General features: G+C 40.7%; 1 protein-coding gene across 3 annotated transcripts in view; it reads right to left on the reverse strand.

The window, feature by feature from the left end:
- bub1bb (BUB1 mitotic checkpoint serine/threonine kinase Bb) overlaps positions 1–21,907 on the reverse strand; it is a 71,970-nt gene that overhangs the window by 30,513 nt on the left and 19,550 nt on the right. The window contains exons 8-15 of one of the 3 annotated variants that reach the window (XM_072265402.1): positions 21,461–21,567; positions 19,893–20,116; positions 15,971–16,077; positions 14,392–14,627; positions 6,229–6,281; positions 2,703–2,819; positions 1,622–1,756; positions 714–822 (exon numbers count right to left, since the gene is read on the reverse strand). In XM_072265402.1, the coding sequence (XP_072121503.1) occupies positions 714–822; positions 1,622–1,756; positions 2,703–2,819; positions 6,229–6,281; positions 14,392–14,627; positions 15,971–16,077; positions 19,893–20,116; positions 21,461–21,567 (1,088 nt within the window). Of the gene's footprint in view, positions 1–713; positions 823–1,621; positions 1,757–2,702; positions 2,820–6,228; positions 6,282–14,391; positions 14,628–15,970; positions 16,078–19,892; positions 20,117–21,454; positions 21,568–21,907 lie in introns of all 3 variants that reach the window. The other 2 variants (XM_072265393.1, XM_072265410.1) reach the window with 2 other exon arrangements.

A 21,907-nucleotide genomic window follows, 5' to 3' on the forward strand; every position in this document is an offset into this window, starting at 1 on the left:
CAGGTCACTAAGGTAGTCAGGGATAAGGCAATGGAGAAATTAGAAATCAAGAAAAAAAATTGAGGAAAGGTGCTGGATCAAGTGAAACAAGGTGTGGAAACAGAACCTTTCTTTTAAAAAAAAATAAAAGAAATAAATTTAAAAGAATAATGCAAACCAAAAATCAAAACAAGGCTACTGTTTCCAACACAAAATACAGGTGGCAGTTTAATTTTTTAAGTTAAAAAAGCATCAGAAATCATGCTCCGTTTTAAAGATAAAAATGAGACAAATCAGTGTGCAATTATCAAATACATGAAGGAAAGTCTGGGGAAAAAATCAAAAGCCATCATGAAATGCAACAATCACTACCCAAAACAGATGTTTTGAGTCAGTGGGGTCATTAGTGAATGCAAAACAAAGCACTCAACTTCGAAAATCTGGAGGAGAGTGCAACCAAAATTTTATTAACAAAATAATTCAAAAATACTTGTACAATTTGACAATATAACAATAGATATTAGAACAGGTGACAAAAGGTTTTATAGTTGGAGCAAGTTGCAATGAATTTAACTTTGGAAGTGTTAAGGATGTGAAGTAAAAACAGTATTGCAAATGTTAATATGGAATGAAATGAAAAGAACTATGCTCATTATGCCTAGCAAACTTTGCAAGACTAATAATGAAAGGAGATGATTACCATAAAAATTGCTACATTTTCTACAGAGACTCACTTGTTTTCCTGGTCTTCAACATCTGCATTCTCATCAAATATCGTGAAAGGTACTGGTGTAGGTGGCAATCCAAAGAAAATTGAAGGCATCGGTGGAGTGTTTTTGTTGGCTACAGAGAGAAATGGCATTACATTACGTCCCTCTACCATGCTGTTCAAAGTATATTATTATAAATTTGCTAAAGAGGTAATGATCTCTTCAAGAGCATTAGGTTGTTCCTTCAGGTTTAAGGAATTTTTATAACAAACATGACAAGCCAACTTAAGGGGATACATTAAAATCTGTAATCTCTTCAGTCAGTACAACCCTAATAAGCCCCTATCGGATTACTGGGTGAGGCTTCTTGAACTTATTTGCATTAACTGGAGCCCTGCTTCCATGCTGTCTTTCAATTAACAAGGGGTAGCACTAAACTCAATGGAAAATTATTCTGCTGTACAACATTCGTGTAAAAAAAAGTGCTTGAGTATTGAGAGAAAAAGGTTATCTGCCACTAAAATCCCATGTGTGAATAGTTAATAGAGCTTTACTGTAATCAAATTCAAACTACTAAACTAACTTGAAGCGTCCTCACAGTAAGACTTTACAAACATACTATGTGAAACCTGGTTTGGTTTCTAGAAAGATGGGAACCCAAATCCACACCCTCCACCCAACTCCACAGCAAAATATTTTTACAATTAACTTGAATATATCAGAATGTAGCAGGTGGTAAGCCAAAATGAAATTCCAATACGTCTGCTCAGATGGTTAGTAATAAAAGAAAATGATATCCTTGCATTACTTCACTCATAAATGGAATACAGTCAAAAATCTCAAGTGAGCTCAGAAGAGTTTACAACCCAATAGTGCTACTTAGCAATCCAACATAGGATTTTGCCAGATCTGACCAAGTTCTGAATTCTTACCATTTTTCGTGAACTGAGCTTCATATGCCAGGTTATCTTTATCACAAACACTAGGCTCAGCACTCAGAACCTCAAACAGATTTCCACTCTCTTGTGAGCAAGTAACTGGTGCATGGAATACATCAGTTATGACATCTGCACTAAAAAAGTGTGATTTTAATGAAAGAAACAGATTTGACACCCCCCCCCATCACATTAAAATTGACTTCAACATTTTCTAATCTGTCTGAACTTTTCCTGTTGCCACAGAAGGGAATAGGATGGCATCATGCTGACATTGGCAAGAATCTTTATTTCAAACCTTCTGCATTAAAGAGGTCAGCTGCCACCACTATGGGCTGGATTTTCAATAAGATTTCTTTTTATTTTGGGGGGGGGGCAGGGGGGAAATCACTCAAATACAATTGCTCTTTTTTGCAATGGTAACTAATGATCTAAAACACTATCATGGGTGAGTGACTACAATCTCCATTAAGAATGGCTTGGTAACTAACATAGCTGTCAGTCATGAAGGGTACAGCAAGAAGTCCAGACTGGGTTTGTGGCAGATTGTGAATGAACCAGCTTGAGGATAAACCTACTTAATCTCATTGTAAACACCTGTGACAAATGCACTTGTGACAGCATTGGTAGAAGTGGCTACCATACAGTCTTTGTGGAGATAATGCCACCTTCACAATGCAAACATTGACATATGCTGATAAAACTGAAGCCAAAGGACAAAGGGAAATAATATACATAGCTGGATTCATACCGGAAGCAAAGGAAAGTGACTGTGGGCCATTAATCCAAGCCTGTGGGCACCCCCTTCCCTCTTGCATTCGTACCTCCCCCACCCCACTAATGATCTCTTCAGTTAGTAGTGTTGCTGCTGCACACTCCAGTGACCTGGGTTTAATCATGATCATTGGTACTATAACCCGAGGTGGTGAGAGGCATTTATCCCTCTTGTAGTGACTGACTAAATGATTGTTGCATCTAGATCAGACTCAGGTGGAGTATAAATCATTAAATTCACAACACTGCCAAAGTAAGACCCAATCAAATTAATTATGTCAAGAGATGCTGCCATTATTCTCACCCAAAGCCTCTCCGGTACCGACAGTTGCTGATGGCTGTACATGCTGTAAACTGTGATTTGCTGATGAACTAAGTACCTCCACCAAAACATTTGGTTGAGCACCTTCCATGCAAGCACCTGTTAACCAAAAAAATTCAGTGAGCAGCTACTGGTCAGAAGATGTAGATTAAAAGTAAACTTAAACTTTAAAAATGTGTTCTATAAGCAGCCTATGCCATTGAGAAAACTATATCCTGAGGAGATCTAGGCAGTTTCAACAAGAATGATCCCAGGAATGAAAGTTAACATATGATGAGCATTTGATGGCTCTAGGCCTCTAATTGTTGGAGTTTAGACAGATGAGGGTGGATCTCATTAAAATATATTGAATGCTGAAAGGCCTATCTAGAGTGGACAGAGACGACATTTCCTAAAGTGGGGGAAGTCTAGAACCAGAACGCAGAGCCTCATGTTAGGATATCCCTTTAGAAAAAAGTTGAGGAATTTCTTTAGCCAGAGATTGGTTAATCTTTGGAAGTCATTACTATAGATGGCTGAAGAGGCCAAGTCATTGGGTATATCTAAAGTGGAGGTCGATAGGCTCTTGATTAGAAAGGGTATTGGGGAGTAGGCAGGTGAATGGGATTCAGAGGGTTAATAAATGAACCATGATGGAATGGTGGAACAGACTCAATAGGCCAAATGGCCTAATTCTACTCCTGCCTTATGGTCTTAAAAGTACTCCATTACATGCAGTACTTTATTCATTCAAAGTTCACAGTAAATTTATTATCAAAGGACATATACGTCACCATATACAACCCCAAGATTCATTTACTTGCAGACATACTCAAATTCATAAAATAATAAACATAATAGAATCAACAATGACTGCACTAACATAGGGGTTCAACCAGTATGCAAAAGATAGCTGTGTAAATACAAAAAAAATAAAACCAATAAATAGAGAACATGAGCTGAACAGTCCTTGAAAGCAAGTCCATTTCAATGATAGGCCAAGTGAAGTTGAGTGAAGTTGTCCCATTTGGTTCAAGAGCCTGATGGGTTGAGGGGCTGTAACTGTTCCTGCACCTGGCGGTGAGAGTTCTGAGACTCCTGTACATTCTTCCAGATGGCAGCAGTGAGAAGAGAACATGACCTGGGTGGTGGGACTCCCTGATGATGGATGCTGCTTTTCCCGGGACAATGCTCTGTGTAGATGTGCTCAATGGCGGGGAGGTCTTTATTTGTGATGGACCAGGCCATATCCACAGCTTTTGTAGGAGTTGCTGTTCAAGAGCATTGGTGTTTCTATCCTAGGGCTGTGATGCAGCCAGTCAATATTCTCTCCACCACACATCTATAGAAGTTTGTCAAAATATTATATTTGGCATAAGATCTTTGCAAACTCCTAAGTAGAGGTGCTGCTGTGCTTTCTTTGCAATTGCACTTACATACTGGACTCAGGACAGGTCCTCTGGAATGATAACACTAAAGAATTTAAGGCTGCTCTCCTCCTCAGATAAGGACAGGCTCATGGGCCTCTGGCTTCCTCCTCCTGAAGTCAATAATCAATCAACTCCTTGTTCTTGCTGACATTGAACAAGAGGTTGTTTGTGTGGCACCATTCAACCAGATTTCCAATCTCCCTCCTATATGCTGATTCATCACCACCTTTGATTCAGCCTAAGGCAGTGGTGTCATCAGCAAACTCGAATGATATTGGAGTTGTGCTTAGCCACACCGTCATAAGTGTACAGTGAACAGAGCAGCATATGAGTACATACACCAAGAAAAGACAAGTTATTCTTGAATTTCAGGAAAGGATATTAATGATGGAGAATGAATGGGCATGAGGTTAGAACAGGGATTCCCTACCATTTTTATGCCATAGAGCCCTACTATTAACCAGGGGGCCATGGACCAGATTGGGGCCCCAGGGTTAGATCTAGCTCATCAGATTTGCAGGGGCTCCCAACCTTTTTTATGCCACGGAACCTTACCATTAACCAAGGGGGGGTCCATGGACCACTGGTTGGGAACTCCTGGTTTAGAGATACAATTTACTGACAACCTTTCCAGCCCAACAAGCATGTGCTGCCCAATTACTCCCTTGTGATCCATTAACCTACTAGCACCCTAGATAGGCCACATCTGCAATACTGCATACAGCTTTGTTTGCCCCTTTATTGGCAAGATGTTGAGGCTTTGGAGAGGTTTACCAGGATGCTGCCTGGATTAGAGGGCATGTGCTATAATGAGAGGTTGGAAAAACTTGGGTTGTTTGCTCTGGAGCAGCAGAGGCTGAGAAGAGATCTGACAGGGGTCTATAAGATTATGAGAGGCATAGATTGAATAGACAGGCAGCATCTTTTTCCCCAAGTGCCTGGAATACACTGCCTGGGATGGTGGTAGGCAGATACATTAGGGACTTTCAAGGAACATTTAGATAGGCTCATGAATGAGGGAAACCGGAGGGACATGTACATTGTATAGACAAAAGGAATTAATTTAGTTGATCACTTCATTACTAATTTTATTAGTTGAACAATTTTACACCAAAGTACTTACTGCAAACCTAATGGAAACACCTTTGGTTAACTTCCCACATGAGTATGAGTAGGTTGAAAGTTGTTTCATGCCTCTGTTCATCAAGACAAAAAAGTTGTGCTGTACTTCTCTACATTCCAACTCGCACATCATTGGAAAGTGGGAGGAAACCCACAAGATCATGAGGAGAACATACAAACTCCTTACAGACAGCGGCAGAACATGTAACCCGGATTGCAGGCGCAGTAAAGCGATTGTGCTAAATGTTATCCTATCATGCTGCAGGTGGTTTTGGCTAGATCTACAAATGCTTGTACTTATCTTTACAAATGAGTAGAAACGACCTGATCCACTGCATTCAAATAAACGATTACAAGGCAGAGCAGGCTCTATATTATGAACAGAACACAATTGCATATCCTGATGTCCCATCCCAAGAAAACCCTGAACAACCTTTGATATCTTGCTGGTGTTGAATCTTGAGCTATACTTAAAGGTCTCAGATTGTTAAAAGCATTTAAAATTTAAGATTATTAGGCTATCTGGAAACAAATTAAAAACAAAATAAAATAATTTGAAATAATTTGACATCTTTCAAACAAAATCAATTGCTGGCAATAAACTTATTAGCAAGTTTACAAAGTTAGGTATGCAAAAAAAAACATTGCTTTCCAGGTCATTCCTGATTGCAAAGATCTGAAACAAACTGAGCTGCCATCTCCCTATTATTGCCATAGTTTAAGAATTCAGTATCTTGTTACTGGACTTGTAGCATGAAGTATCAATGTGCAAACCAGTGCAGAGTTTTAAAGGTATTTCACTGCAATTAGCATTAAAATAGACCCTTGCAAATTAAATCAATAGTCCATTCAGAGGGAGGAAATTCAGAGTGCGATCTAGAGCCATTGGAATTTAACTGCCCGGGTCTGAAGTGAAATTCAGCTGACTTAAATATGGTTAACACTTACAAACACAAATCAAAATAATTGATGTTTACCTGTGTAATTTGAAAGATTCAGGGTTTTCTGTCTCATTTCATCTTGACTTAATCTGTCAAAGACAGGAGTGGATCAATAATCAAATATTATTTCAAACAATATTAGACTTTTAAAAAAATCTGAAAAGATCAACACATAAATACAACACTGAGGAGATGAAAAGTTCACCTGCATTCATTATTTCCTCCATACTATGGCCAGTTAGGTAATGGCAATTTATCCTTGCAGAATAGACCCCATTCTGCAAAAATCTGAGAAACAATAACGTTTGTCCCGAATTTGTGGGGGGGGGTAGAAGGGGGAAAGTTTTTCTTTAACTTGCTTTTCTTGATGTGTGCATGGCTTTACTATGGAAAATAAGTTAGAAAACAGGCCCTTTACTTGCAACTTAACCTCTCCCTCATAACTTAGGGCTACCTATACTTTCCACAAACTAGGACTCATGCTGCAAATCTCCAAATCTTGCTCATCCCTCAGTGACTTACATTAGCTCAAATTAGGCCATGTTCTCTTCTCATTGCTGCCATCAGGAAGGTGGTAGAGGAGCCTCATGACCCACACCACCAGCATCAGGAACAATTACTAGTCCTCAACCATCAGGCTCTTGAACTAGAGCAGATGCCTTCTCACCCATCACTGAACAGTTCCCACAAACTATGGACTCACTTTCAAGGACTCTTCGTCTCATACTCTCTATTATTTATTTATTGTATTTGCACAGCTATTTCTTGCATACTGCTTGAATGCCCAAGTTGGTGCAGTCATTATTGATTCTATTATGGTTATTATTCTAATTATAGATCTATTGAGTATGCCTGCAAGAAAATTATTCTCTGGGTTGTACATGTACTTTAATAATAAATTTACTTTAAACTTTAAATTATGCAACTACTTGACATTAAAATTGTCACCATGGTGCAGGTTTGAAATATTTCCATGACATTTTCATGAGTAATTTAATGCCTTAGTCCTTTAACCCAGAGATAACTGCTCTCCTTCAAATATGGCCTTTTGAGCGGTCTCAATTTTATTGCTCCACAGCTGCTAGTTGTGACTTTAGCTGGAGTGTCTTCTCCTAAACTCATGGCTGCTCTATTCCACTATGGCACATTCTAGCTGTCTGGACAATGTATAATTAAACATTTTGATAGAGAGGCAACAAACATTTTTAGAAGCCAAAACACCTAATTTTTGGTCATTCACCCAAATGTCATAAGGAATTAAAGTTCAATAAACCAGCTTGTGCAGTGGCGTGGGGATATTTAAAAAAGGTTTTGATGTAACAAAAATACAAGCTGCCTGTTGGAAAGAGAGAACAGGTAATCTACACAACCAAGCAACCTCTACATAGGTAAAAGTAGGACCATAAGATGTAGGAGCAGAATTAGGCCATTTGGCTCTGCCATTTCATCATGGCTGATCCAATTTTCATCTCAGCTCCAATCTCCTGCTTTCTCCCTATATCTCTTCATGCCCTGACCAATCAGGAATCTATCAATGTCTGTATTAAATATACATAAAGACATAGCCTCCACAGCTGCCTGTGCAAAGAATTCCAGATTCACCACTCTCTGGATAAAGAAATTCCATCTCATCTCTGTTCTAAAAGTACGTCCCTCTATTCAGGAGGCTCTGTCCTCTGGTCCTAAACTCTCCTACCATAGGAAACATCCTCTCTACATCCACTTTATCAAGACCTTTCACCATTCGATAGGTTTCAATGAGGTCACCCTCATTCTGCTGAATTCTAGTGAATACAGACTCAGACTCACCAAACATTCTTCATATGACAAACCATTCAATCTTGGAATTATTTTTGTGAACATCCTTTGAACCCTCTCCAATTTCAGCATATCTTTTCCAAGATAAGGAGTCCAAAACTGCTCACCATACTCCAAGTGAGGCCTCACCAGTGCTTTACAGATCTCAACGTTACATTCTTGCTTTTACAGTATATTCTAGTCCTCCTGAAATGAATGCTAACATCACACTTACCTTCTTCATCGGAAACAACCTGCAAATTAACCTTTAGGGAATCCTGCATGAGGAATCCCAAAAGTCCTTTTCTGCCTCAGTTTCTCGTATTTTCTCTCCGTTATGAAAGTAGTCAACCCTTTCATTTCTTCTACCAAAGCGCATGACCATTCACTTCCCAATACTGTATTCCATCTGACATTTTTGTCCATTCTCCTAATCTATTTAAGTCCTTCTGCAGCCTCTCTACTTCCTCAAAGCTACCTGCCCCTCCACCTATCTTCATATTGTCTGCACACTTTGCAACAAAGCCATCAATTCCATCATTCAAATCATTGACATATAATGTAAAGAGAATTGGTCCCTTGGAATACCCTGTGGAATACCACTAGTCACCAACAGCCAGCCAGAAAAGGCTCCCTTTATTCCCAACTCCTTGTCTCCTGTCAATCAGTCACTGCTTTATCATGCTAGAATCTTTCCTGTAATACCATGGGCTCATAGCTTGTTAAGTAGCCTCATGTGCAGCTACTTGTCATTGCCAAAGGCCTTCTGAAAATCCAAGCACACAAAATCCACCAATTCTCCTTTGTCTATCTTGCTTATTGTTTCTTCAAAGAATTCCAACAGATTTGTCAGGCAAGATTTTCCTCGAGGAAACAATGCTGACTACGGCCTATTTTATCATGTATCTCCAAGTACTCTGAGATTTCATCATTAATAACTGACTTCAACAGCTTCTCAACCTCTGAGGTCAGATTAACTGGCCTATAGTTTCCTTTCTTCTGCCTCTCCCTTCTTAAAGAGTGGGTGACATTTGCAATTTTCCACCTTTCCAGAACCATTCCACAATCTAGCGATTTTTTAAAAGATTATTACTAATGCCTCCACAATCTCTTCAGCCACCTCTTTCAGAACCCTGTGACTTATGTACCTTCAGACACTTCAGTTTCCCCAAGAACCTTCTTTCTAGTTATGCTAATTTCAAGCACTTCATGACCCCTGAAACTTCCACCATACTGCTAGTGTCTCCCACAGTGAAGTTTGTTCACCGTTTTGTTGTCCCATATTACTACCTCTCCAACATGGTTTTCCAGTGGTCTGATATCCACTTAACTCTCTTACACTCATGTATCTGGAGAAGCTTTTGGTATCCTCTAATATTATTGGCTAGCTTATTTTTACATTCCACCTTTACCTTCTTAATGACTTTTTTAGTATCCTTTTTAAATGCATCCCAATCCTTTAACTTCCCACTAGTTTTTGCTCTATTGTATGCCCTCTTTTTGGCTTTTATGTTGGCTTTGACTTCTTGTTAAGTCAAGTCAAATCAAATTTATTTATAAAGCACATTTAAAAACAACCCATGTTGACCAAAGTGCTGTACAAACCATAACAGGTAGCTAAAATCGCAAATACAAGAAACACACATATAAACAACAAGGCACACAGCTTAGAGGCACAAAATAAACAACACATGAGCCTAGGCACAAGCCAAAAATCAGCCACATCAGGAAGATTCAAATGCTAGTGAATAAAGGTAGGTTTTGAGCCTGGACATAAAAGAGTCAATGGGGTACAACAGCACGGTCACCCCCGAACTTAAATTTAGATCGCAGGACAGCCAGGAGCCCCAAGTCAGCCAACCTGGGGGACCTGGAAGCAGAATAAGGGGTTAGAAGGTCTGCGATATAGGAGGGGGCCAGCCCATTTAGGGCTTTATAAACAAACAGGAGAACCTTAAAAATCAATCCTGAACCGTACTGGTAGCCAGTGGAGAGAGGCCCGGATAGAAGTAATATGGTCCCTCTTCCAGGCACCTGTCAGGAGCCTGGCTGCGGTGTTCTGGACCAGTTGCAGATGGGACAGGGACGACTGACTAATCCCAATATACAGGAGGTGGAGTAGTCCGAGCGGGAGGATACAAGGGCATGGACAACTTTCTCAAGATCTTTGAAAGAGAGAAATGACTTGACTTCGGCAATAGTACGAAGCTGGAAAAAAACTGACTTTTACTACTGCATTAACTTGCTTGTCAAACTTAAAGTCAGAATCAAATATCACACCAAGGTTTTTGACATGGGGTTTGACAACGGCGGACAGGTTACCAAGACTGTTGGTAATCACTTGGATGGAGTCAGGGGAGCCAAATAGGACAACTTCAGACTTGCCTTCACTCAGCTGTAGGAAGTTTTGTGCCATCCAACACTATGTCCTCAAGGCAGTTCATGAGGCTGACTAGATTTCATTGGTCGTTTGGTTTAAAGGGGAGATAAAGCTGTGTGTCATCAGCATAACAATGGGAGGAAATGTCGTGTTTTTGAATGATTTGGCCAAGGGGAAGTGTGCATATAGAGAAAAGAATGGGACCTAGGATGGAACCTTGTGGGACTGTGCAGGAGAAACTAGCTGGAGGAGAGGAAAAGTTGCCTATATTGACAGAGAAGCTTCTATTTTTGAGGTAGGATGTGAACAAGTTCAAGGCAGTGCCATCAATACCAACCCCGTACTGGAGACGGTCTATTAAAACAGCATGATCCACAGTATTGAATGCGCTGAGTTCAAGAAGAATTAGGATGGCAGAGTCACCTGAGTCAGTAGAGAGGAGGAGATCATTGTACACTTTCAGCAGGGCAGACTCGGTGCTATAATAAGCCTTAAAACCTGACTGAAACCTTTCCAAGATGTTGCTTTGGGTGGAGACAGATACAATAGGGTGTTTTAAGAGGCTCCTGGATAGGTACATGGAGCTTAAAAAAATAGAGGGCTATGGGTGACCCTAGGTAATTTCTAAAGTAAGTACATGTTCAGCACAGCATTGTGGGCCGAAGGGCCTGTATTGTGCTGTAGGTTTTCTATGTTTCTAATAACCTTTTTGAGAACCTTTGACAGGAATGGAAGTTTAGAGATAGGTCTGTAGTTACTAGGTAAGAAGGGTCTAAGTTACTAGGTAAGGAGGGGCTGGACCACGATGTGCTTGAAGCAGGTTGGAACGGTACCAGTGGCCAGAGAGTTGTTGATAATAGAGAGGATGCTGGGACCGGCTATGTCAAAGACATCCTTCAGGAGGGCAGTGGGGACAATGTCAGGAGGGCAGGTTGCAGGTTTCATGGTGGAGACAATCTTTGTAAGGAAGGGTAGCGTGATGGGTTGGAAACAGTCCAGTTTAGATGAACAGACCAGTGAGACAGTTAGGTCACGGGTGGGGTGGGGGGAAATGTTCATTCTAATGTCTTCAACTTTGCTAATGAAGAATTTTAAAAATACTTCGCACTTAGCAGAGGACACATCTAAACTAATACTGGGGGCAGGACAAATGACAGAATTTATGGTACTAAATAAGACCTTGGGATTATGAGAGCTGTGAGAAATTAGGTCAGAAAAGTATTTTGTTCTCGCAGCCATAACTACATCCTGATATTTGTGAAGATTGCATCTCAAAGTTTTGAAGGAAATTTGAAGCTTATCACGCTTCCTTCCACTTTCATTTGGATATTCTGCACTCCCTCCTCAGGGTTCCGGTGGTGTCATTAAGCCAAGGCAGACCTTTAGGCTTAGGCATTTTCAATTTAAGGGGAGCAACAGTATTCAGAATAGAAGAGCAGGTGGTATTAAATAAGTTCCTCAGTGCTGAGATGGGGAGGAGAAGCCTCAATAGTGTAGGTATTAGGAGCAGCTACGAGAGCCTCAGAACTTATTGGCAGTCGAAGAGTTAACGTAACAAGAGCAACGTGCAGGAAGATGAAATTTAGTAGGGGAAAAAGGCAGAGAAGCATCAAACATAATAGCACTATAATCCGAGAGACACGCATCAATTATTTCCACATTGCAGATCGGAAAACCAGTTCAGTTAGTCCTGACAAAGGGTCTCGGCCTGAAACGTCAACTGCACCTCTCCCTACAGATGCTGCCTGGTCTGCTGCGTTCACCAGCAACTTTGATGTGTGTTGCTTGAATTTCCAGCATCTGCAGAATTCCTGTTGTTTGCGCTTGAATATTCAGTAGTGTTTGATGATCGAAGACAAAGTGGCTTGCACATCATATATACACAGAGACACGAACAGAGCCAGCAACAGGCGACGACAAGCAGCCAAACACAGCGGCGCGGCCATGTTAGCCACGCTTACGTCAACTTTCCTTTAGAATACTTCTTCCCCTTAGGATGTATATACCCTGTGCCTTCCAAATTGCTTCCAGAAATTCCACCTGCTCTGCTGTCATCCCTGCCTGTGTTCTTTTCCAATCAATTCTAGCCAACTCCTCTCTCATGCCTCTGTAATTCCCTTCACTCCACTGTAATACTAATACATCTGACTTCAGCTTCATCTTCTCAAATTTCAGGGTGAATTCAATCATATTATGAACTCTGGACCCTAGGGGTTCCTTTACCTCAAGGACTAATTAATTATGGTTCATTGCACAACACCTAATCCAGAATAGTTGATCTTCTCATGGGCTCAACCACAAGCTGCTCTAAAAAGCCATCTCATAGGCACTCTAGACCCTTCCTGGAATCCAGCACCAACTTGATTTTCCCAATCTACCTGCATACTGAAGTCTCCCATGACTATTGTAACATTGCCCTTTTTTGGCATGCATTTGCTATCTCCCATTGTAATTTGTATAACACATCCTTATTGTTTCGGGGTCTGTATACAACTCCTCGGGGTCTTTTTACCCTTGTAGTTCATTAGCTCTATCCACAATGATTCAACACCTCCCAAACCTATGTCACCTTTCTAATGATTAAATTTCTTTTTTTTTTTAAAACCACCAGAGCAACACCACCTCCTCTGCCTTCCTACCTGTCCTTCTGATACAATGTGTATCCTTGAACATCAATCGTCCTTCAGCCATGATTCAGTGATGCCTACAACAGTGCTGCAAGTTCATCTACCTTATTCCATATACTGCGCACATTCAAATATAACATCTTCAGTCCTGTATTCAACCTTTTTGATTTTGTCCGCCTTTTATGTTGCAACTCATCCTACTGACTGCAATTTTGCCCCATCAACAGCCTCTCCTCATTGCACATTGTCTTTGGTTGTAAACCATCTACCTCAACTTCTGCACCATTATTCTCCTTTCCTATACTTGCATTGAAATATATGCAGCTCAGGACACTAGTCACACCATGCTCAATCTTTTGATTGCCAACTTTGTCTGAGGTTTTACCAACATCTGCCTCCACAACCCCTCTACTATCTGTTCTGGCAGTCTGGTTCCCATCCATCCCCTTGCAACTCTTGTTTAAACCCCACTGTGCAACATTAATAAACCTTCCTGCTAGGATAATAGTCCCCCTCCAGTTCAGATGCAAAGCGTCCCTTCTGTACTGGTCCCAACTTCCCAGGAAGAGAGCCCAATTATCCAAAATCTTATGCCCTCCTTCCCAAACCAACTCCTTAGCCACGTATTAAACTGTAATCTTTCTGGTTCTGGCCTCACTAGCACATGGCACAAGTAGCAATCCTGAGATCACAACCCTGGAGGTCCTACCCTTTAACTTAGGACTTAACACCCTATGCTGAATCTCGTCACTCATCTTATCCATGTCATTGGTACCTACATACACCTTGACTTCTAGCTCCCACTTCTGTTCATCCCCCCCCACTCCCCACTTAGCCAACTGAGGAGTCAAGATATCCCAGACCCTAGCATCTGTGAGGTAACATACCATCCGGGAATCTTATTCTTGCCGACAGAACACTCTGTCCATTCCTCTATCTAACCAATCCCCTATCACCAAAGCATGCCTCTTCTTCCCCCACCCGCCACCCCCCCTAGCTTTCACTGCTGAATCACGGAGGCAGACTTAGTACCAGAGATCTGATCACCGTGACTTTCCTCTGTTAGGCCATCCACCTGACAGCATCCAAGCTGGTATACCTGCTGTTGAGGAGGATGGCCACAGAGGTCCTCTGCACAGGCTCCTTAATCCCTTTCCCATTCCTGACTGTCACCTATTCTCCTGTGTCCTGCACTTTGAACGCAACTACCTCCCTATATGTCCTATCTATCAGCCCTTCAGCCTCTTTGGATGATCCAGAGTTCATCCAGTTCCAGCTCAAACTCCTTAATGCAGAGCTGTGGGAGAATACAAGATTATGTAGATGAAAACAAAGTAAAAATAATTACAACTGCTGACTTCAGGATGAAAAGAGCACCAAAGAGTAAATACTGACCCATCTTTGCAAGAATCCTCAGTTCTTCTTTCTGATACGCTGGGCTGTGCATTACATTCCCAGGCAACAGGCCCCGAATTTGCTGTGTTATCAGCGGCTTGGTTCTGAAAGTTAGGATGAAGACTTGCAGAGTAGGAAATTTCAGATAAAACATTTTTATCTGTGGAGGAGGACTGGGGTTGTTCAGCCAATATAGACATATTTCTTGGTACCTGGATCTGAAGATCCGATTTGTTCTTTGGAGAAAAACAAAGTGAATGTACTTAATTTAAATACGGCATTTAACCAATTACTTTTTAGACAGAAAGTCATGCTGTGTTATGGAAGTCAACTTAATCCCAAACAAAGTATCTGGATCATATAATGATTTCAATTAGTTATGTGCTCAGGTACTGTGGTGTCAAGTTCTTAATCTAAAATTCATTTGACCAGCCTTCCCACAACAAGCACACAGGTGGACTGCGCAGGTTCACAAAGCATACATTATCATTAATGATGCCTCCTCCAGCCTTCCAGCACACCACTTTGGCATTTTAGGAATATTGCTCAGCAACACAAAACCCTCCTGGTTCATAATGGAGCAAGTATTAAAATATACACAATTTTAATGTTCTTCATAATATCAAATCATGAACTGAGTAATCAAACCCAGTCCTACAATGTTCAGAAGCGATTCCCTGAAAAATTCAATCTACCTCACCTCTGATATCATAGCATAAAGTAATTTCATTACTACAAATTTATATTTGAAACCTAAAACTGTTTTAAGGTGCTAATGGAGTATACATAAATTCAAGTATCACAGAGAATGAAATATCTTAGAAAAAATGCATGCAATTCTTGTGTTATGGACACAGCCAAGTGAAGAAATACTCATGGTTAACAAATTTCATGACACATGCCAGTAATAATAAACCTGATTCTGATAAGAACTAGGTTACTTGCTTGAATTAGTAGAAAACAGCATCAGGAATACTTTCCAATGAGAATGGATCATTCATTCCTGATACATTAAATATCCCATATTGTAGGTATACTGATAAATGGACAAGTTGTCCAAAACAAAAGTAGGTATTGTTGGTCAAAATGGATTCAAGGGGGCTTTCTCTGATCAAGAGAATAAAATATAGTACAGATTAGACTTTCATGTACGATGCGTTTTTCTACACCACGTTTAAAAGGGAACGTAATTTTTGTCGTCTGTGTTCTGCCACATTTTTCAATGCAATTGCCTTCATATTAATGACATCTTGTTTAAATAGAGACATTAAAAGCTGTTGTTGCCTAACAAGGCAAACTATGCACAACAGTCATTTTGCAAGAGGTTGCTGGGACAGAGTGGCTGCGATTAGTTTAAATATAGGTAAAGCTAAACTTAACTTGATAAAATGGTACGCAATAATCCAGAGATTTAATACCTTCAGGCAGTCTAAATTTTATAAGATCAGGATTGGAGAATGCTGAATGATAACAAGCTAATATAAGTTAACAAATGTAGCTACACGTTATTTCACCTCTCATTGGTCATAATAAGAACTGTAAAAAAAAAAAATTGTAATTCTTATGACAGTGGACAAACCTGTTGGAGACGCTCTTGCTGTTCTTTCATTCTCATTTCTGTCATGTGGATTAAATGCTCCATCTCCTCCTTTTCCTTTTTTAACTTCAACAACTTTTGCTCCTGTTCTGGAAACAAATACAAGGTAGAGTTGGCAAAAGGGCAGTTGAAGCTATTGGGTTTCATTAATTACTATGCTATTTGCCACCGAACGGACGGTTAGCAATCCTTTCACTATGCATAAGTGCTAAAATAGTGCTGTGCAGGACCCCCAATTTTTCCAGCTAGAGCTATAACATGATTTTTTTAAAAATAACACACCTCGTGTAATAGCACTGGTGGATCTGATATGGATTGGACAGATTGATCATTTTCTGCAGGTGAAGTTCAAGTTCAAGACTATTGTCATTCCACATATAAATATATACTGCCAAAGAAACAATGTTTCTCCAGACCAAGGCGTAAAACACAGTATATAAAACTCACACACAAAGTCTCTGGCTATCTATTCCATAGGATGATGATGGATCCTTTCAGTCAGTTAGAGGGGATACCCCACTTCTCAGAAAGGATCAGCGTGTGCGTGAATAGATTTTAGATGAGTAGGGTTGTACAGGTCCAGACCCACCCTCTCAACTTCCCCTACTGGAGCTAGTGGCATGGTGGGGTCCAAGACGGCTGGGGGGAAGTTCTGTTGCAGTGAGTGGCCAGACCAAGCTTCGATGCAAGGGTTGCCCCTTCCGTGCTTCACGGCACGTGTTTGCTAACTGGCCATTGACCCTACAAGAGGGTTCATCCGTCCTTTGACAGGTCTTGTTTTTTGTCCTGAAGGGTGTCTAGCCACCCTCCTCACCAGGCAAGCCTGGTGAAGGAGCCGATTTAGTCGCCGACCACCCGACCGTGCCACAGGTGGTACTGGGTTACATGGTACCAGTAGCATTCAGACGAGTGCACACAAAGTAATATTACCACAAATAACAAGAAATAACAAGATGCATTTACAACACCTTAAGCCCTCATTACACAAATACTATTTAGCACATGAAGAGAACCACATTAGGCTTTAACACCTTGACGATCTGAACACCAAAAGGCACAAGGAAGCCAGGAGTGTTGGTAGTTCAGAAGCAAGAATCAGTTGTGCTGATTTGACATTTGCATCCAGTGCTTTCTCATTTGCCCAAAAACTGCTACTCCTTATGCTGAGACTTCCAAATCAGTGCAACTAAGCCACCTTTAATCTGTGATCTTCTCCACTGCAAAAGGATGTTACACTAGTGTTCAGCTCTGCAACATAATAACGGCTCCAACAGACAAACTTGGAATGCTATTGTAAACATGCAATAGCAGATGAAGTCTGCAGCACATGTGGCTGGTCTGAGTTAAAACTCTGGACTGCTGCCAGAATTAAGGTAAGATGCCCCTGAGCCAAATGTCTCCCTGAATGGGTTTGAAAACAATGGAGAGGTGACAGCATACCCAGAAATGGTTTAGCCTTGCTACTATTTTCTGAAATGCTGTTCTTTTGTTCACTTCTCCACATGGAAGGCTTCAAGAGCCAAGCCCTCAGTAGCCAAACTGTGAAGCACAGAGGAAAATTATCTTTTTGGAGGTGCTGGAGAATGGAACTAAAATAGTCTTATCAGTGGAATTACAGGTAGGACTCCACAGATACTCTCTACAACTCTGACTCCAGAAGCACTCTTGCTGCACTATACAACAAGCCTCGAGAGACAATAGGTTTTATTCTCCAACTGTCAGTCCTCTGCAGAATGTGGAAATGTGGCAGGAAACAATTAACGCAGAAATGAAGGAGGCATGCATCATTTTGGAAATGAAGCCCTGACAAATTTCACCCGTTCATGGACGAAACAAACCAGAGCACAATGGGGTTCATGACTCATCTAGAACTCTAGTTTTGTAGGTCACAAGTACAGATCATCAGAAAGATTATTGCCTTTGCACCCACAGCAATTGATAGACTGCTATCTTAAATGCCCAGCAATTCAACTGAATAACACAACTGCAAGGCAATTCACAGCGCGAAGTGCAAGGTTCCCCTGTTGGCTCTTGCAAATCCAGCACATTCTACAGGGATAAGGCATCAGTAAATTCAATGTAAGAAACAAAGCCAGACAGTATTGACTCAATTGCTTATGTTGTACAAGCTAATCTCCACATCATTAAAAGGTTATGGGACAAATCAGTAGTCTTGTTGATAACTCATTAAATGGAGGCAGAGGTGTGACACCACAGTAAGTTTTCTGCCAACAGGATAGACTGTAGATTTGCCTTGGTTTGAGTTGCATGTTGGGAAAGAAAATAAAATCTAAAGTGGACACGAGATGGTCTTTTCAGTTAATTTATATAACATTGCTTCATACTCATTCTCTATTGTAATATACTTAAAGCAGGATAGCACTGTGGGCAAAAAGGTACTGATGATGGTCATTTATCAGCAGGCCAGGGGAGGGAGAGGGTGTGTGCAGAGGGACAGTTGGTGAAGATTGAATGCCAGTCCAACCTATTAAAGATTCCTTCTGCAACATATTTGAAGCATTAAGAACAACAGTATTGCAGAGCTTTCAATACATCAAAATTCTCAAAATGCCACTGGATGACCAGTAGTTGGTAAATTTTCATTCCCTCAGCAAACCACGAAATAAGTATGTCAATTATTGCCTTGGTCAAATAACAGCTTCTTCACTCAAAGCTTACTATAATACAATGTTCACGTAAGGTTTGCTATAATGTTTTAAGTCTGGATGCAACTCTAAAGTAGCAAGAAGGGAAATGACCTTATAAAAAAAAGAATTCTTGTCAGAGAAGGAAAGTTGAAATGGAAAATCTGGGGAATACTAGTGACTAAAGTTGAATTTCTCGAGTGAACAAACCAATATTAGGTTTTGTAGAGTATGAACACAGTAAAGCACAAACAAGAATGGCCAAATTTCTATTCGATAAATGCATGATCAAGTATACATTATAGCATTTGCTCTGGGTCCACAAAACTAACAACATGAGACAAGCATCAGGCATCAGGAAATAGGCCACATGGAAAACACAGTGCATTCAATAGCTACTGAAAACACAGCACACTGCTCATATACAATCTAGTCCAATTAAGTGATTTTACCCAACTGCAAAATCAGCATCTCCAAGAAAATAATGTCCAAATTCACAGGTGTTATGGATTAACAACTGTTAACTCAGTAGGAAGGAACAGGTAGTGTTTAAAGAGCTCTAAGACTAGCCATCTTATTTCAGTTTTAATTAACTGAATCTATCCATCTATCTTCCCCAGTGACCCTGGTGGGATTTTAACTTTGGTACAGCAACATAGTGGTTAACACAACTCGTGTGGTGAGAGTGTGGATAGGTACATGGATAGTAGAGATATGGAGGGCTATGGTCCTAGTGCAGGTTGATAGGAGTCAGCAGTTCAAGTGGTTCAGCAGGGACTAGATGGGCCAAAGGTCCTGTTTCTGTGCTGTACTTTCTTACGACTCTAATGCTTTACAATACAAGCGACCCGGGTTCAATTTCCATTGCTGCCTGCAAGGAGTTTATACTCTCCACATGACTGCGTAGCCTTCCTCCAGGTGCTCTGGTCTCCTAGCACAGTCCAAAAATGTATCAGTTTCTATGTTAATTGGCCATTGTAAATTGTCCTGTGATTAGGCTAGGATTTTAATCGGGAGATTGCTGGGCAGTACGCCTCGAAGGGCCAAAGGGTCTATTCTGCGCTGTATCTCAATAAATAAAATAAACTCTTCCCTAGATCATTAGACGAGGCAACTGGATTACTGATTCACTAACAGCTACTATACTCTCCTACCTTTATTTCTAAAAGAAATGGTTAAAAATAGCTATAGAAACTTTATATTAACTTGAGTCCTGATAAATATATAGAAAGTTTACAATTAGGAGCAATAAACAATACCTTTACAAATTGCTTTATATTTTGCTTTGAATTCCTCTGCTCGAAGTTCTTCAAAAGAGAACTCACGCAGTCCTGCATAGACTCGGTCTTTTGAATACATGGATACCACCGTTTCTTCTTCTTTGCAGTTTTGTAACTGCACTCTGGCCAATGGATTTGTTTCTTTGCTGGGTTTCCGGGCACTCAGCACTGGAGTGAACAACGGCTCAATCTTACGAGGAGTTCTGCAACACATGGAAATTTAGGGATATTTGCACTTTGACTCATAGAAATATAATGCATCTTAAAATAGCTCTCCCTGGGGAGCAGCAATTTTACAAACTCCAGAAGCCAGAAAAGCACATTGCTTTGTTTACAAATTCTCTTTTCAATCAGAATTAGATTTATTATCACTGACACATGTGGATTTTGTTGTCTTGCAGCAGTAGTACAGTACAGGACAATAAATAACTAATACAAAAGACTTCTGAAGTTAAAAGACATTTACTATTCATGCAGTACTGAATCGACACTGTGAAAAGTATAAACAAGAGATGCTGGAATTCCAAAGCAACATATACAAAATGCTGGAGGAACTCTCAGCAAGACAAGCAACATCTATGGAAAAGAGTAAACAGCTGATGTTTTGGGCCGAGAGCCCCCTTCAGGACTGAGAAGGAAGGGAGAAGGGGGAAGATGCCAGGATAAAAAGGTGGGGGTGGAAGGGAAAGAAGTTAGCTGGAAGGTGATAGGTGAAGCCAGGTGGGTAGGAAAGGTCAGGGACTGAAGAAGAAAGAATCCGATAGAAGAGGAGTGGATTATAGGAGAAAGGGAAGGAGGATGGGACCCAGGGCTAAGTAATAGGTAAGTGCAAAACAGTAAAAGCTTGGAATGGGGAATAGAGGAAGGGAGGGTGGGGAGGGGGGGGGGCAGATTTGTTCACCAGAAGCAGATATTGATATTCATGCTATCAGGTTGGAGGCTGCCACAACAGAAAACAAGGTGTTGCTCCTCCACTCAGAGGGTGGCCTCACCTTACACAAGAGGAGGCCATGGATCAAAGCGTTGGAACAGAAATCAAAATTAGAATGTTTGGAAACTGGAAATACCCCCTTGTGGAAGTTGGTGTGGAGGTGCTCAAAGAAGAGGAGGCTGGGAGCACCGAACACATTAGACAACCCTAGCAGATACACAGGTGAAGTGTTGCCTGACCTGAAAGGATTGTTTGGGGCTCTGAATGGAGGTACCACTTGCAGTGATAAGTGCCTGGAGGGAGGGAGATTAGTGGGAAGGGATGGATAGACAAGGGAATCACAGTGGGAGCGATCCGTGCAGAAAGTCAGGGGCGGGGGAAGAGAGAAGATTCACTGGCTGTTTATTCTCCACCAGTACTCAATCAAGTGGAATATATTCAGCATTTAGTCATTTAAGATTTTCAGTATTTACAATCTTGTCTATCTGCTAAACTATACTCAACTTCAGCTATCAGTGAACTTTTGGTTTCAAATTCAGCACAAACCTGGGTGATCGGTAGTCATTTTCTTCATATTTAAACAATCTTAAAACAACATTCACAAGCTTACACATACACGTTTTCCACATGAGCAGTTTCCTCCTCATAAAGCTTAAAGTCGGGTTTGCTGGCTGATGAGACTGAAGAAAAAGGCACCGACTGCACTTTGAAACCTCTGGGCATCTAAGAACAAAAAAAATTGCTTTTAAAATCAGCTGAATAAAATTTGCTAGAGGCACTACAAGTATTTCTTAAGAAGCAAAAATACTAGTAATATTGGTAAATAACTCACTAATTCACAAGAAGGCGGTCAGTATAGTGATATGTCAGCACAAAAATATGCAGACACCCAAAAAGGGAATGGTTATACTAACGCCTTACTGAAACAACACAACACACACAGCTTCAAGATTTATCAACATTTATCAATGGACAATACATTTCCAGTATATCCTTAAACTGGATACTGCATTAAATGGAAATACTAAATGAGGTTTGACGCTGAACAACAAGCCTTATCAGG

This window comes from Mobula birostris, chromosome 1 (genome assembly GCF_030028105.1).
Source record: "Mobula birostris isolate sMobBir1 chromosome 1, sMobBir1.hap1, whole genome shotgun sequence".
Classification (NCBI taxonomy): domain Eukaryota; kingdom Metazoa; phylum Chordata; class Chondrichthyes; order Myliobatiformes; family Myliobatidae; genus Mobula; species Mobula birostris.